Consider the following 17,710-nt stretch of genomic DNA (forward strand, 5'->3'; position numbering starts at 1 on the left):
CCCCCAGCCTCTCTCAGCCTGTGAGTGTGCATCCTGTGAATTGTACCTCTTGTCCCCTGACCTTCCACCTCTGCTGCCAGGGTTGGCATTCTCCTGCTAACCATCAGCATTCCCTTCTCCCATAACCTGTATCAGCTCAGCCTGTTTGCATGTTGTCCCTCTGGGTCCACCTAGAGCTCCTGAGAACAGAGTTGCTCTTCGCTTATATCCCCTGAGGCTCCTGGCAGGTGCTTTGCCCTGGATGGCTGCCTCAGATGGTGCTCGGTAGTAGTAGTGCTGAGATGGCCCACATCCCACACTGAACTGAAACTGGTGGCGGGCCCTGCACTTGACAGAGGCAGGATCATTCCACTACACCTGCTGGGAGGTGGGCTTGTTGGAGTTTCTGCCAGTCAGGACTCCCTGCAACAAAGAAGGGGTTGGCTGCTATTTGGTAAAAGAGGGAAGGTGTCACCAATATCTGTCAGGTAGCTCTCCCTATCCATCAGGCCCTTTGGGTACCACCTGCACACTTCCCTCCCTCTTATGGAGGGAGGAACATGGAGATTTGTCCACTTCCCCCAAAACCCTGGCCCCTGCTCCTCCTGTCCATCTGTGTGTCTGACATCACTAGAGAGTAGACCCTCCAAGGACAGGGCTGGACATGCTGACTTTGGATGGGTGGACAGACAGTCCAGCTGTGAAATGGTAAATGTGACCTAAATAAAAGGAGTGACTTGCAGTATCAGAGAACTTTGTTTCCAGAAACCTAACCTTTATAAAGGTCTCAGGGCTGGAGGTTCCCTCTGCAGGCAGGGGAGCAACTGAGACCATGGAGCCCTTGTGCAGACACCTGTGGTACCAAACTGCAGGGCTGGGGCAGGGGAGCTCACCTTGCTGGCTCAGGACCACCGTCTCCAAAGGAATCCATAAGCTGGCCCTAGCATAGCCTGGGAAAGGCTATAGCATTCTGACACCCATCTCAGGCTGAAGTTCTGTGGGACCATAAAAAAGGTTTTGTGGGGCTGCTCCTCTCTCACTTGGTTCTCATACCCAGATGTATACACCTGTATGTCTTTGGGCTTTTCAGTATGTACTGGTCTCTAACAAACTTCACCCTCACACCACAAATCCCATTTTTGTCCTGGGGTTAAAAGAATCAGCAATAAAAGCCGAGCTGCCAACACTCATGACCCATGCTGACCTCCTAGCTCTGAGGTGTGTGGTACATATGGCCTACCCAGCACAAAGTGTGGCCCTGTCGCCTTCCCCTCAGAAGCTGAGCCTGGGAGGCAGGTCCCACTGACAGCCCAGGCCATGGGATTTGAAGAACATTGGTGTGGGAGACCCTCCCCAGAGCATGGCCAGTCCTCTGAGGGCCACCATCCCTACCTGCTTCCTACTGGGACCGTCCAGGAACAAGACTTCACCCATCAAATTCCTTATCTCTGAAAACCGAGGAGGTGAGCTCAATTGGGATCCTGGAGTCTGATCTTTGATGTGTGTGCCTGCATGTGTGTCTGGGAAAAGATTCTAGCAGCTTCCATCCTATTCTCTGAGGCCAGGTGGATTTTGATCAGGAGAAGTGGGTGGGGAAGGAGCCTGGCTATTCCAGTGCATGTGATGACAGATGCAAAGCCTGTAAATTTTTGCAGGCTTGGGGTGACGGGTAGAGAGAGATCTCTCACCTGTGCTCTGCAGCACTGCACTATGACAGGGCTGTCAGGCCTGCCGTGGGTGTTAGCAAAGCGCGGATGGTCTAGATTCTGGTCACAGTGTCTATTTGCCCCCGTGTGTCCTGTGTTTGGTTTCTTGGATTTGAAAGCCGCCTCAGAGGGGTCCACAGGCTCTATCGCTTGCCTAGGCATCTGGATCCAGGAGCTGTGCTCTGCGAGGAGCCTCCACCGGCCACAACAGCAGCTCTGGCAGCCGCCCTCCCTGTCCTCCAGGAGCTCACTTATATCTGGCCGTGAGCTCCTCGAGGCCAGAGCCCGCGTCTGCCTCCACTCAGCACCAATCCAAGATCCCCAGAGGCCGTGGCACCCCCCACTACACACACACGGCCACACGACTCCCATTTTTCATAGCAGCTTCTGTAGTGTACCAAAGCAGCAGCTTCCTAAATCATCAGTGCACATTTTCTGAAGTTCCTGTTTTAATCCGGATACTGGGAACAGGGGCGCCTGGGTGGCTGTCAGTTAATCTGCCTTTAGCTCAGGTCATGATCCTGGGGTCCTGGGATCGAGTCCAACATCAGGCTACCTGCTCAGTGGAGAGCCTGCTTCTCCCTCTGCCTAACCCACCCCCCCACCCCCACTTGTGCACATGCTTGCTTTCTCTCTCTCAAGTGAGTAAAATTTAAAAGCAAGACACCATGTCATATTTATGGTGTGACTTTGCTTTTATAAGAAAAATGCAGCTTTGGGGCACCTGAGTGGCTCCATCAGTTAAGTATCTGCCTTTGACTCAGGACATGGTCCCAGGGTTCTGGGATCAAGCCCCACATTGGGCTCCCTACTCAGCAGAGACCCTGCTTCTGCTTCTCCCCCTGCCTCTATTGTTCCCCCTACCTGTGGTTTGTTCATGCCCTAGCTCGCTCGCTCGCTCTCTCAAATAAAATCTTAGAAAAAAAAAAAGATACTGCAAACAAAATGAAACCGGAAAATTGTCCCATTTGCACAGAAGCAAAGAAGTGACTATTCACTTGTTAACTCAGGCAGGTGTCTTGGGGTGGTGAGAGGGAGTTTGGGGAGATCAGCCTGAGAAGGAAGGGGCAGTGCACCCCTGCGCATTTTACTGAACTGGAGTCTACTAGGTGTTGTTCTGGGTTTCTGGTCATGGCCTTGACTCCAGTTCTGTAGGCAGTGCCACCGAGGAACCCAGGTGGGGGGTAGGCAGGAGGTCTGTATTGCCTCTATCAGCTGCATGTGTGTCTACTTATTTCAAAATAAAACATTGCATTGAAAAATTCTAGGAAATACTCGTTTGTCCTTGTTTATAGAAAAGGAAACTAGTTTGTTACTATAGATGACCCTTCTAAACTTTTATAACTGCAGTAATGAGTCTGATGGAGTCTTTGAGAACAGATTTCGATGGTGCCACAGACAGAGGCGTGGCCTTCCTGCCTGCCCTCTGGACTCCTGGGGTTCATAACCAAGAAGGAAGAAGGGCTCCAAGGTGGGGAGGCCTGCGAGCTGGAGATCTCTAGAACCCCATCTCCTTAGTCCCTTCTGACCCCCGAACTCGGGTCTGGAACTGTTGGCTTCAGAGCACCAAGACTCAGAAGGGTCAACAAACCCCACTCTGTATCTGGAGGGCCTCTCATGCCAAAGGTGCTGCTTGGAGTACGTCCTGGGCAGTTTGTGGACAACTGTGGTTAAGGATCCTCTGCCCTGGGCCTATACAGATGGAGCTCGGGCAGGTTCTGTCCCCATCTGTGAATAGGACACAGGAGAGAGGTTGTGCCTCTGTTGTGGCCAGGCCTTTAGGAGCAGAGAAGGAAGGGGAGGAGGCTCCTCAGCAAGTGCCCCCTCCACCATGGTCTGTCATTTTCAGCCCAGATCCTACCCCCTGCCCTTGGGTGAGGGCATACCTAACAGCACACACCTGCCTCAGGCTTGCACTTGACTGACCATTCTGATTGCATGATGTTCTCATGCACTGATTCTGTTGGGTTGTCAGTTGATGGGTTTTGCTAGGTGACAGGTGGATGAGGGCGCTGCTGTACCTGAGCTGGCGATCCCCCCATCCAGTGGCAGGCAGTGAATAACAGCACTGTTTGATTGCCTGGGGATACACTGATGAACACCCCAGCCCCAGGCCCTGTGGGAAAGCAGTGCCTCACAGCCACTTGATCCGCACTTTCTATCTAGATGAAGAAAGGATTACTGGACTCCAGCCTGCCTTCTGATGCTTTTTTTTTTTTTTTTTTTTTTTCCTTCTGTTGCTTCTTAAAACCACTCCCAGGAGTTGAGTTCAGCCACCAAATGAACAGATTGCTGGGGAGCGTAAAGGTCTGGTCCTGTGGGTGAAGGGGGCCCGACCCTGGTCCCCGGGCAAGCAGGGCCCATGGATGCCCCTCAATGTCCTTTCTTTTCAGAGGCAGCCAACAGGTCCATTGGGACCTGGGGTGAGCCAGGGAACCACTCTGGCTTTATGGCAATTTTGGCCTCTTTCCTAAGCCAACCCAGTGGCCATATCTTCAGTCGGGGTCAGGAGAAGGAGCAGACCCCAGGACAGAACCAGGCCTGCCCACTGGTCTCATCATGGCGTCACTTTTTTTAAGGTTGTTTGTTTTTCAGTAATCTCTATACCCAATGTGAGGGTTGAACTCAAGACCCTGAGATCAAGAGTCACACTCTTCCAGCTGAGCCAGCCAGGCACCCTGTCATGGTGTCACTTGCCTGGAGGTTCAGTGAGGCAAATCTGACTAGTCAGGGGCTCCAGATGGCACAGCCGTCAACCAGAGCTGGTGTAGATGATTGTGGGGTGGCCAGGCAGGAAGTTCCTACCCAGGGCTGCCCCTGCTTCCCTTCCATCTAAGGGCAGGGGCCTCACCAGGTGGCAGGATGCCCAGCTCCGTAGCTGACTCAGGACCATGATGGGAAGGGGATCTGTGAAGGCAGGACACTGCAGAGAATGATGTAGTCATGATGGGGGCCAGTAACATCCCAGGGAAGAGGAGTGGCTGTGGGGTTGTGCTGTGGTCTGTCTCCACTTTCCCCGGCTGGCCCACCCCAGAGGTGGATGGAGCAGGAGACACAATCCCTGGGTCCAGGCAACTCTGATCTCTCCTCAGTGGAAAGAAACCAAGGCTGAGAGTGGACACTCAAACATCTGGAGGTGAGAACTGGCACACTGCAAGCTGCTCTGCAGGAGCCAGTAGGCACTCCTTCTCGGGAACGGTGGCTCTGTGGTGAGGAAGGAGAGCAGGCACTTCCTGCCCCCCTCCCTGGGTCTTGCCTGCACACCTACCCTGGGGGCATGGGTCAGTGTCAGTCACAGACCCCATCTAGGTAACGCTGCTTCCCCCCAGGGAGGCAGACCCTCTGGGTTCATGCAGAGTGCACCATGCTCCTTCCCCTGCCAAGTACTGTGTTGGCTCACAGTGTCCTGGGGGAGGACTTCCTCCCTCTTACCTCCAGCCAGGCTGAAGGCCTCCTGGTGAGAGGGGGGCTGTCCTGGAGGTTGAGGGGCACCCCTCCTCCACAGGCACAGGGCACAGGTGCTGGCAGCCCCCTGCCTTCCTGACACCACACTGAGGGCCAGCTGGACGGTTGCCTTCACTCAGCCTGCTTTCTGATCCTCGGAGCCTCAGACTCTTCTTCCCTGCCTGCTCGCTCCCCAGTACTTGGTAAGCACCCAGTCCCAGTACCAGTGTCCAGAGCTCGAAGTCATCTGGAGTTTGCAGAGGAAGTGTGTCCTGAGCTGGGACATGGCTCTGGGTTTACCTCCTGTGCTGGGGTGACAAGTGGAGATGGGACAGGTAGAAGCTTATAGGTCTGAAGGAGGCTAGTCCTGTGGTTTTAGATGCCCTGTAGAAAGCCAACAGCTTGGAAATGTTGAACCTAAGAGGAGCTGGGGCAGAGTCTAAGTCTCTGGGAGGCCCAGCCCTTCTCAGTTCTTGCCTCCCTCTGAGAATGGTCCTGGTGGTTCAGGAGCCAGAACCCAGCCTGCTGGATAGGCATCTCTGCCTTCATGACTCTGCTTCAGTCCCAACACAGACTGGCCTCTGGGATGTGGGGGCTCCTGAGCTCCATGTGCTGCTCCCCATCTGTAAAGACCTGAGCTCTGTCAAACCCCACAGCTCTCTGCAAATGTCAGCTGTTAAAATTAGTGAATGCTGTGGGAGGTGGCTGGGTATGTGCAGTGCCTGTGTAGAGGGAAGCTTGGTGCTGATTTGCAAATGTGGGCACTAGGCCTTGCAGGGTGAAAACTGCAGGCTTGGGGAAACCCATCCTGTCTTTTGTCCTTGCCAGCTGCCCTGGGCCAGACTTGGGGGTGGCTGCAGTTGACAACCTGACCTGGCCATGTGGTGAGCCCTAGAAACATGGCCAGTTCAAACAGAGATGTGTTCTCTGTGTACAAGACGCAAGGATTGCGTCAGTGTAAAAGTAAGACACTGTAAAAGTAAGAACATAAAATTCCATTCCAGCTTTTATATTGCTTCTGCAGTGAGGTGACGACACTGTATTGTGGTGGGTCTGGGCTGCTTTCTGCCTTAGATGGCATCTGCCAAGGCCCAAGCCCTGCCTGGTGGAGCTGTGGGGTGAGCAGAGAGAGGGGTGTGCACACACCTCAGTGTCTGGCCTGGGGGGCCATCGAGGACAGTGCACAGAGAGGAGTTGAGGGTCTTTATCTAAATTTGGCTACGTTCTAAATCCACTTTCTCCTGCTGGACTTAGTTTTCCTTTTGCCACGTTCTGAAAAATATATAGCCAGCAAATGTAAGGAGGCATCGCTCCACCACGTAGACAGGCAGAGAGAAGGTTCCAGAGCCCAGGGAGAAGTCCTCCCATCCTCCAATGCTAATCGAATTTTGGGTTTCCACACACAATCTTGGGGAAGAAGAAAAGTTTCCTTTGCTTTACAAAACCTTGTAAGCGTTGAGTCTGGCATTTCCTGTTTTCTAAGTGGGAAAACCGGAGGATGGCTGGTGTATCCGGCCCTCCTCTGCAGCTGGAGGCAGGACCAGCACTGACCAGGGGGTAGTGTTCTCCATCACCCTCAGTCTTTGCCACATCATCAGACTTCAGCAGCTCCTGGCCCATCCTGGGCTCTGGCCGCCGCTGTGCCCACGCGGATGGGGCCTCCTTCCCCTCCCTGCTCTCTGTGTGAAGATGAACAATTGATCTCTGCTCCTGGATGCTCTGGGAAAGACAGGGCCCTTTCTCTGGGATACACAGAGCTGCTGTCGACCCTCATGGAGCCTGAGCCAGTCCAGAGGCTATGGCTGCACACTACGGCCCTGGGGGTCAGGGTGAGCTGTCACCCTTGGAGCCTCCCCTCAGGTCCTGAGGTTCAGAGCAATCCGCATTTCAACCAAGGCAGCTGCCATGCTCAGGAGCAGGTGTAAACAATTGACAAGGCACACAATGGTGCGTGGACAGTGCCCACATCACAGCTCATGTCACCCTGGCGGGCACTGTGTGTCAAACCACAATAGTGGGCAGGGCAAGATCCCTTCTCTGAGTAAACGGCTGTGATGTGTCTCATGTGACAGAAAGTCCAAACCAGACTGTCTGGCTCAAAAAGGGACACTGGTGCGAGGTAATGCAGGAGAGTCTAGGCAGCATTTGTCTGGATAGAGCACATCAGCTGACCTCACAGACACTGCCCCTGGACAGCTTCAGTTTCCAGAGAAGCGGCAGTGCACAATGCCCAGGCAGGGGTGGGAGGTTGGCCCCTGCCCTCTGCGCTGGGGCACATGATGCCCGTCAGCATAATCCTCAGCTCTTGGGGTGGCCTCAAGCACGAGCCCTGGTCTGTGCAGCCTGGTTTCTCTGGTCAGTTTGGTCTGGAATCCGTAGTCTTTGTGAACACTGTGACAGCTGGTCCTCAGCTGTCCCCTATCCCCCCACGTCTCCAGCCCCTGCCATGCTGCCTAGGACATAGGGGTCTGCAGTGCTGTCCGCCCACAAGTCCGCACTGAACCAGCAGAGAGCCTGACCCCACAGGCCTGACAGCACAGTCACAGTGCAGAGGAGCCCCAGGGAAGGAAGTCTGGGCTTCGGGCCTTGTAAACTCCTACTTTTCCTGCTGTGGTTTCACCAAAATGAATCGACACAAAGGTACAAAACTGATCTCCTACAAGCTTGGCATCCTGTGTGCTGAAAGCCCTTACCAAGAGCAGAGGACAGCCATCACCCGTGCCCACAGCAAGACCACCCACTCGTGGCTCTAGATGCCCCCAAACCCGTTCAAGGAGATACTGCGCCTCCAGTGTTTCCAGATGGCCCCCAAGAACACATGAGTGAGACTCGGAAGCCAGGGGTCTGGACTTAAGTTGGGCCCCCACTGGAGATAGGGGTCTTGGCATCTGTCAGTGGAGCAGTAAGCGTGGCAGGGTGGCAGCCTCAGGTTTTAGGTCTTCAAGGACTTGTAGGGGTGGCTTTGTGGCTTGGCCCTAAGGAGCCTACCCGTCTCCTCCGGGGAGACTGGCTCCCACCCTGTGGGAGTGCCCAGGCCACAGTGCTGCCCCCCTCTACAGGGGAAGCCACGGCCTTCTAGGACACCTTACTCAGGGCTATCCCTGAGGGCCACAGCAGAGTCACAGCACCTCAGGGCACACATGGTGCTGTGGGCAGCCCTTGATCCCATCCCTGCTTGGCTCGGAACCTGCCCCAGTTTGCCACGGATAACGGTTTCAAACAATGGGTCAATATCACAGGTGTTCCTGAGCCAGTGTAGCCACAGGTTTGTGTATAGCCAGGCAGCCTGCTCTCCCAGCTCCCGGATCCCGGCCCCCTTCACCACCCCGCACTCTGCCTGTGGTTGCTGGCGGTGCAGGTGCTAACCTAGAGCACGCCCAGGTGTCCAACATCTCCTGCCTGGGGGGAGGGTGTCCTGGCAGATGGGATGGTCAAGGGCCCTGTCCCTCGAGTCTACATGGGGTCGTCCCTGCCTTCCCGAGTCTGCCTCCTTTCTTAGACAAAGGCTCTGCTACCTGAGCCTGGAAGGAAGGTCTGCCGGAAGAGAGGGCTGATCATGACCTGGAATCCCCCAGTGTGGGTGGGAACAGCAATCCCAGCATCGGCCCGCTGCTGGCAAAGCCAGCCGTCGAGATGTGTGCAGAATGGCAGCCCTCTGTGTCTTTTGATGGCCCCAAACTCCTGGTCCTAGAACTGAGACTGGCATCCAGCCTGAATCTTGGAGTTGAGCATGCCCCAGAGGTGGTGTCACCTTGCTGTCACACCTGCAGGGACCACCCACATGCTGAAGCTTCCGTGCCCACAGTGGCCCAATCTGCTCCTCTTCCAAGGCTTAGGGGGACCAGGGGAGCCTCAGAGGCCACTTCCCTGTCTGCTGTGAGACCAGGGCAGCCCTGGACAAGCACAAGGCCGTTTCTGAGGCTGGGGAGACATGGCAGCAAGACTGTCTTCTCAGAGCCTTTCTCGGTATCCCAAAGCTGCCCCCACCCAAAAGGCTGCCTGCTCCCCAGGCCCCGGGACCCCATAGCTGGGCTGCTGTACTGGGTGCAGGGAGTAGGGCTGGCCAGTTCTGAGGGGCAGGGGAAGGGGTGAGACCCCTTCCCGCTATGAGCCAAAGATGTGGGACAGAGACACAGGCTCATGCAGCACACTCTCTCTTCAGCCTTAGACTGGGTCCCCCCAGAAGCAGAGTGACAGACAGATGAGGCGCAGGAAGCTGATTTGGAGATGCAGCTGTGGGGGCAGGAGCACCGGGAGCTGTGGGGTGAGCCTCCGCACACCCCTAACCCTCCCACCCCACAGGCCCACAGGCCTGGCCCCAGTGCCTACCAGAAACGAGCTAAAAGTGTGGGGCCAGGTGTCCCTGTCCCCCAGTGACCAGTGTTGGCCACAGCAGCCCCTCAGGGGTATGTATTCATAGCCGCTGCTCCCCAAAGGAAAGACCAGGGTGAGGGGAGGCTGACCCAGCCCAACAGTTCAAGTGTCCCTCCCTTTGTGAAGTCGGATATTTGAGAGGGAGAGAAAAGTCCCGCTGGACATCTGCCCCATCCCCTGCCGCCACCTTGGCCTGCATCCCTCTGGTCTCTTTGCCAGTGTCTTCTCATTGGGGAATGACAGTGGCTGTTGGCTTCTGTGGGTTCTTGAGTTTGGGCCTGGGGTGTTTGCAGGGGAGCCTGTGCTCTGTGACCAAGTCTGGTGCCTGGAGAGGCCCCTCTCCTGGATCCAAAAAATGCTGAGCCTGTTCTCCTACATCCTGTACTACATCCTGCACTACATCCTACCTATATCCTGCAGCTCTCGTTGGAGGGTTTTTCTGCTGGGTGGAGTCTGTGGTAACCTTTCCAAATCAAAGTCATATCATTTCTCCCCTGACTCGTGCCAGGACTTACCAAGGTGAAAGAAAATGGTGGCTTATGGGACACCTGGATGTCTCAGTGGTTGAGCACCTACCTTTGGCTCAGGTCATGATCCAGGGATCCTAGGATCGAGTCCTGCATTGGGTTCCCCACAGGGAGCCTGCTTTTCCCTCTGCTGATGTCTCTGCCTCTCTGTCTCTCATGAATAAATAAATAAAATCTTTTAAAAAATGATCATTTATAACGTACTCATCTTTCCTCAAACGGTGTCAACGTTTCTATCAGAAATGCCCCCATATTTCTTTTACTTACCTAGTTTCACTCTTGAGTCTGGGACTTTTGGGTTTGTTTATTTCCAGTATGTTTAATGCATGCAGCCAGTGTTTTCATTGCCCTAGAAGCCAGTAAGGATTTGATTTTTAGTGCTTTTAATGACACGAACACTACGTTACTTACTATTGTACTTGAAAACATTTATGTTGAGATGACCTAGAAGAAATTCCAGGTCCCTCGGTCATACCACCCATCATCCTCTGTGGTGGCAGTGGCAGGTCCATTTGTCCTGCCTGAAGTTTTCCATGTGCATTGAGTTATTTTTGTGCCTTTTGAAACACAGTCCAGGAGACATCTAACAGTAAGAGAATGTGTTGCTGAAAGTTTGACTTCCCGTAATAGGAGATTCTGTATGTGGTCCAATGTGGAATGCCAGAAACCATGGCAGCACTGCTGTGTGGTCATCCCATCTCCGTAGAAATGCGTGTTTGCATGGAGGGTGCACACTGTCAGCTCCACGTGTTTGTGACAAGCAAACAGGCAGCAGACCAGGGTGGTGGCAGATTCCCCCCATGTTGTCCAGTCTGTATTTTGGAAAAGGGTCGTGTTCACAGCTGGTGATCTGCTGCCGCCCTAGACTTCCCCTGGAGAGTGGGCCAGGCCTGCAGGGGGCTGGGGATGCTCCCCCTCCCACCCCATGACGCTCCCAGAAGGGGCCCCAATAGGCTTCGATGATCTGACTGCTGCATTCCTTTTAAGATTTTTCTCTGTTTACATGGGCTGTTCACAACCTTTAAACGAGGTAAGTTTGAGGGGGTATGGGTGATGGTGGCAGGTGTGTCCAAACTGTTGTTTGCTAATTAAAACTGAGTTCTGTGGAGGGTTATCAGAGCAGTGGCCACTGGAAGAAGTTCATTCTCAGCTGGAAGGAAAGTTGTATTAATAAGCCTTGCCTCCAGAGATGGTGGTATCACTAAAAGCTCGCGGGCGGCCCCTGGCAGCTGCTGTGCTTGAGAACCCCCCTGCACAGGCGATGCTGCAGGATGAGGGAAGCAGGGGGCTCCCGGGTAGGTCCCCAAGGTCCTCACCGTGACGCGCTGGGAGGTCCCTGGGCCCAGCCAGTGCCTGTCCTGCTGTCTCCCATCCCAGCCCCCACCCCCTGGTCCCATGCAGGCTCCACCATGGCTGACACAGCACTCTGGCCCTGCCAGCCTAATGCCCACACAGGGCACCACTCCAGAATAGCTGACGTCACTCGTGTGATGGTAGCAGCAATGGGGGTGTCACCTGGTCCAGGCCAGAAAGGTCAGGGCACCCAGAGCAAGGAGACCAGGTGAGGCCCACACAGCAGTGGGCACCATGGCCAGCCCAGTTACCCTGAAGCCCTCACTTGGCCTATCCCTGCCACGTGGGCCAGGTCACAGCCCTGCACACCTGCACCCACCTCTTTATCTTCAAGCAATGCCAAGGACCTTTGTGTTTTTCACAAATCATTGCTTGGATTCATGTGCTCACCTCCCGGTGAAGGACCACAGCTGGAGGAGGGGCAATGATCTGTCACCCTGTCCCCCTCCTTGGCAGTATTGGTGGGAGAGTGGCTCTGGTTACTTTCCTTGGTGGCCCCTACCCTCTGAAGAGAATCAGAAAGGGCCAGTGTTTAGGGAAAGGAAGGCTGGTCCAGGTGGAGAGTCTGTCTTGGTGTTAGGGGTCAGAGGGCTTGGGTCAGAGGTGCTGGCTTCCTCGCCTGCTTCACACAGTATGGTTTGTTTTGCTGTTATACTGTGCATTGTTTAAGCTGCCAGCCTTTAAAATTCAGGAGGCTTCACCCTGTGCGATTCTGTTTCCAGCTTCTCTGGAGAGGCCTCTCAGCCTGGGCTGTGGCCAGGGTGTGGGCATCCAGCTGGACCCCCTCAGCGTCCCTGGCTGACCCCTGGCACAGTCAAGGGTGGGCATCATGGCCCTCTGAACAACTCTGGAGGCACATTTAGCTCCTGAGGACACAGAGCATGGGCTCCAACTACCACCACACCAGGGTGACCGTTAGCCAGAGAGAGAAAGAAGCTATCTGTGTCCTTTCCAAGTTCACGTGTCCTTAATGCTGGGTGTTGTAGAAGAAGAAGCCAGACCTCACAGGCCACACCGCATTCAAGTCCTGGCCACCAGCCTGGTGGCCCCTCCGTGGGGACTGCGCACACTCCACAGGCCACCCCTGGGCCCTCAGGAAGCAGACAGGGCTCCATCTCTCGTGGGATAGGCCCCTCCAACCTCGGTGGGAGCATCCTTACTCCACTGGGTCAGAGCAGGAGGCAGAGGCCAGGCCCTGGTGACAGCCAGCACCATGACAGATGCAGGGTTTGTACTCAGCACTCTGGGCAAGGGGGCAGCTGCTTCCTACCCTCCCTGTCCCTGCCCAGGCCCTCAGGGTCAGTGTTGATGTGCCCTCGGCCCCCGCTGCTACAGCCCTGACCTTTCACTGAGACTTTGGCCCTGAAAGGCTGCTGCCCTATTGCCTGCCTGGCTCCAGGGAGGCAGAGGCTGGCCCGCGGCTGTTTGCTGCTCTCAGTGCCAGACTGGCTGTGCTGCCTGCCCAGTCGGCCACCGTGGCCCAGGGCGGTCTGAGCAGGCAGCTGGGGCAGGGGAACTCCTTGCAGACGTCATGCTCATCAGACAGCTGCCCCCTAGACTTCAGGAAACACCTAAAAACCAAAGCCTCTCAGGCAGCTGGGGCACTGGGCTCCTGGGGCTGTATCTGCGGAGATGCCACTCCTCCCCAAGAAGGGGGTTGTCCAGAGACTCTCCTCTGAAAGCACCTCCCGTCCTGGCGGCCTGAGAGCCCTGCGCTGGCACACGTGTGTGTCTGTGTGAATCTCTGTGTGTTTCTGTGTGTGTGTGTGTGTGTGTGTGTCCGTGCTTGCGTATGGCACCGCTGGAGACTCCCTAGTGTAATCCTGAAACCCCACTGCTGGTAAATTCAGCTGGTTTTAAAGGGAAGCAGAGGAGGAGCTGACGAAAGCTGCTCTTTTGTTTTAGAAGATTCCGGAAGGATTCAGTGTTTAGTGGGAACACAAAGGTTGTCAGGGCACTGCCATTTTATGAAGGGACTTGCCTGGCCTGGGGGGTGGGGGAGCAGCCAGAGGGAGGGGCGTGGCTCTGCAAAAGCTGGATGCCCCTGGGGCAGCTGGCTAGGCCTCTCTGGAGGCCTGGGGAGCAGTAGCCAGGTCCCTGGCTGGAATCACAACGACACTGACACTGGTGTTGCAAGTGTTCCAGGAAGGGGGAAGGGTGTGCAGCTGCTGGAGTCACACACCACCACCCCCCACCTGGTTTTGAGTCTCATTTGGTTTGATAGTCAGGACTATACCTGGTTGGTGTCTGGGAAAATGGTGTCCAGAAGCCACAGCCAGCCAGATCGGGAGGGCAAGAGGCCACCAGTACCGCGTCTGCCAGCTGCACAGCTTCCTGCTCTCCTTGGAAGAGGTTTGCTGGAGCAGAAGGGCCTCAGCGGATCCTTGTGGCAAGAAGACTGCCCATCCCCATCCCCCGGGAGCAGTGTGCCTTTGATTTCGCCTGTACCTCACGTCCTGCTGGGCGGTGGCCTGGGGGTGGCCTGGCGCAGACAGCAGTGGGAATGGGCTGGGGACAGGCGAAGGGCAGTGTCCTGCAGAGCCTCATGGGATGGGGCCCTCCAGGTGGCCCAGAAATCCTTGTTCCCAGTGCTGAGCACAGGCACAGGGTCTGGAAATGCAGCTGAGGTCACTCAACTTTGACCCGTCCTGGGGTGAGGGTCACCTGAGTCCCCAGGAGGGCAAGACTCTGAGCAGCTCTGTCTCCATTTGCCAGGGGAGCCCAGCACGGGGTGTGGGACAGCCCACCCACCTGGTAGGGGTCAGCTCCTCAGAGCAGGACTCCAGGATGCTGCAAGACATCCTTGCAGGCTGGTTCTCCCTTGACTTTTAGGGAGGAGCAGTATTGGGGGCTGGGCAGGAGACGGCCCCCCAGCTGCCAGTGCTAACCCCGGAGGAGAAGAGGGTCCTGGAGAGGAAACAGAAGAAGGAGCGGAGAAAAGAGGAGAAGAAGCGACTGCGAGAGTCAGGAGCAGCCCAGAGCCCACCGGCCAAGCGTTCTGGGGCCCAGCTGGCCCTGGACTACCTCCGTGGGTAAGACGCCCCCCTCGCATGGGGCCTGGCCAGTGTCCAGGGGCTCTGTGGTATCCTGGGAGGGAATTTGGGCTGTGGACTTCAGGTGACCTGGGTCACATCTGGCTCCCAGAACCACTAGGACCCTGGGGGCAGTAGGGCCACCACCAGTGGTGCTCCTGTGGTCTGAGGCCTGTCCTGGCAGGTGGTCACCACAGAATCATCACCTCCAGTGGGGCTGTCAGAGGAAGGGGAGCAGGGCACAGTCACTGCAGCCATGACTGGAGCCCTTGGGGTGCCCAGCAGACCCTGCTTTACCCTGTTACCACAACCAGGTAGAGGCTGGCAGTTACACTGCTAATAGCTTTGTAGGAAACTTTCTAGAAGCTCCAAGAAAAGTGAGGCCACTGTAACACCACTGGCTTCTCTTTGCAAAGAAACTTGTAGGTAAGTAGAGGCAGGTGTTCCAGCAGGGCCCCCCCTCCTGGTTTTCCTCCCCAGAGAGTGAGTTCATACTTTCTCCGATTCATACTCACTCTTTAGGCCATGAGCCTCAGCAATCGAGACCAGGTCAGCCTAAGAATGCCTGCCATGGACACATGCTTTCTCTTTTTCCTCATTGTTTTTGGGGAACAGTTTACATGCAGCCACTGCCACAGCCAGGTTAGAACACCTTTGTTACTGCAGAAAGCACCCTCCTGCTCTCATGCAGCTCCCTACCCCAGATCCAAGCGAGCCCTCCTCAAACTTGTATCACTGTGTTAGCCCTTGTATCACTGTGGACGTGCCAGTTTGGGACTTGTTCACCACATGGCCTCTTGTGGCCTGCTGCTTCCACCTGACGTAGTGTTTTGAGGTTCATCCACATGACAGCATGTGCCAGCATTTCCTCTCTCCTTATAGCCAAATATGCATTGTGGCTATTGTGTCTGTTGCTGTGGTGCATGCCCATGTGCAGGATTCTGCATGGAGGTGTTTTCCTTTGTCTTGGGCATAGCCTGGGGGCAGGCTTTGCTGGTGACTGGTGTAGGAGAGCTGCAGACACAACGGTTGCAGCATTTCAGCCCCACAGCAAGGGGAGGTGCTCTGATGATGGCCATCCTAATGAGGGTGGGGTGGCCTCTCACTGTCCCCTTCACTGGCATCCTGTACCATGTTGAACCAAAAATCCAGGTAACTCAGTGGGCTGCTGGTCTACTGCCTCTTGGCTCCTCCCTGGAGGGTCACTGGATGGACTCAGTGAGGAAGATGAACTCCTCCCCAGGAGGACAGCTGCCCACTGGCTCTTGAACCTCCACCTGCTGGCCTGTAGAACGCTAGAAGGCCCTGACCTGGCTGCACTGGGGGCAGGAATTCCTCTCTGGAAGCCCGCCTGCCTGCTGGGAAGAGGGCTGCAGATAGGCTCTTGGACTTCTCTCTGCCGCACACACACCCCCCACCCCCCCGGAGCAGCCGGCCAGAGAGCTGAGGGAGCTGTGGCCTGGACTATGGTCGGAGTCCCCATCCCCTGGCCCATTATTAGCTGTAATGATGTGTAATTCTGTGCGGTGTGGGAGCTTCAGTCTCCCTGCAGCCTTGGCTCCTGGGCACAGTGGGTCTGTGCTGGAACCATTGCCCTTTTGGGAGCCTAGTCTCCATTGTTGGTATCACCTGGGCACACTCCTCCCACAGTTCCCAGAAGAAGTGGGGAAGGGAGCTGGGGAATCTGTGTCTGCTGGGACCACATGGCTGGCACAGCCCTCCTGGCCTCCCTAAACTCAGCAGAGGTGCCAGGGGAAGTCCTAGGCCCAGATGTCCATGGGGGAGGCTGGGGTGACCTGACTGTGTGTCATGAGTGTGTGGGGTGTGCCCCACAAGGAAGTGCAGAGACCACACCAGCTGCTTAAGGACACCCAGCCAGCCCATTGTCACCCTCTGGGGATCCTCTTCAGGTCTAAGCACTTCTCTCCATACTCCATACTGGGTCTGTCCAGTCTCTGAGGCCTGCCTGGTGCAGGGGCTCAGCACTGTGGGTGCCACCAGCGTCCTCTAAGATCAGAGTAGATTCAACATCGTGCCACTCTGAGAGCCAGTCTGCATTTCTGTGAGCCTGCACACCTGGGCAAATTGCTTTCTGCCAAGGTTAGAGCTGTCCTCCCAGCTAGGTTGGTGCTGGAGACAGAGAAGGCCATTGGGCCCAGGATGGACAGAGGAGCAGGTGGACAGGCCAGGGAGATGCCAGCCACAGAGTAGACCCCAGGATGTACAGCAGGACACAGAGCCTGACTAGGGCAGCCGGCAGGCAGTAAGGACGGGCCAGGAGGCTTGCGGTGCCTATGGCCACTCTCTGTGTAGACCCCTTATGGAAGGCAAAGGGAGGGCTGGGGGCTCAGTCTTCACTCTGGATTGCCCAACTCCCTGGTTGTCACCTCAGGGACTACTGCCCTGCCCAAACTGCCCCCACTACCTAGAGGCCAGCCCAGGGACCGTGTCCATCCTCTAGTTGGCAACCTGTCCTCAGCAGTGTAGTCCTTGCTTCCGGTCTCACCTCCAGCCCCCATGGACTCTTGCAGCCCCCTAGTGCCTGCCAGGTGTTGGTGCTGTGCAGATGGAGCCATGCCGTGTTCCATGTGTCCTCGTGAAACAGCAGTGATGGTCTGTGCACCCTGTGGGAGCCTCAGGGGTAGTCCTGGGTACCTATGAGATGTCACAACCTGGGACAGAGGCAGCTAGGGTGCAGGGTTCCCAGAGGAGAGGAACCTAGGAACCTGGGAGTTCCTCTCCTCTGGGAACCCTGCACCAAGTGCCTGTGGCATGGGCTGAGGGCAGAGAGACATACTCTGGTAGTTTTCTTCCCTTCTTCCCGGGGGTCCCTCCTGTCTGCCCAAGACAGCAGGACTGTCCTCCTGGCAGGAGGCCATGGGCCATCTGCAGCTATACCTGTTGCCACACAAAATGACCTTGTGGGAATGAGGCTCCACCTCGAGTAGCTGGGGCCCCATTTCCCAACCACAGCCGAGCTGTGCTGCTGTGGCTGGCAGGGCATCAGAGAGCACCTGAGAGCAGGGGTTTGCAGGAGGGTACCCGTCTCCTGGAGGGGCCCCACTCTCACTTAAACTGGAACAGGAAGGTATTACTGCCCCATGTTACAGACAGGACTCCAGGAGCTCAGGGCTGGAAAAGGAGGTACGGAGCTGAAATACAGGCCACACTCTGTGCCACGCTCCATGGCTACTGCTGCATGTAGCCAGTGGTATCTGTTACAGTCCCCACACTGCATTTGTGGCTGGTGGCTGGTGTGCTGTGTGACAGATACGGGTCTCAGTGCTACCAGGCT

At 55.9% G+C, this 17,710-nt stretch overlaps 1 protein-coding gene across 16 annotated transcripts in view; it reads left to right on the top strand.

The window, feature by feature from the left end:
* Positions 1–17,710, top strand: part of CHLSN (cholesin) — a 145,159-nt gene that overhangs the window by 103,572 nt on the left and 23,877 nt on the right. For 12 of the 16 annotated variants that reach the window (XR_012000565.1, XR_012000566.1, XM_072753344.1 and 9 more), the window contains one exon: positions 14,216–14,415. Coding sequence is in view for 11 of the 16 variants with exons in the window: in XM_072753344.1 (XP_072609445.1) it covers positions 14,216–14,415 (200 nt within the window). In the remaining 5 variants the exon portion in view is untranslated. Of the gene's footprint in view, positions 1–1,255; positions 1,443–5,190; positions 5,333–14,215; positions 14,416–17,710 lie in introns of all 16 variants that reach the window. The other 4 variants (XM_072753347.1, XM_072753348.1, XM_072753353.1 and 1 more) reach the window with 2 other exon arrangements.

Source organism: Vulpes vulpes, chromosome 3 (assembly GCF_048418805.1).
Source record: "Vulpes vulpes isolate BD-2025 chromosome 3, VulVul3, whole genome shotgun sequence".
NCBI classification, from domain to species: domain Eukaryota; kingdom Metazoa; phylum Chordata; class Mammalia; order Carnivora; family Canidae; genus Vulpes; species Vulpes vulpes.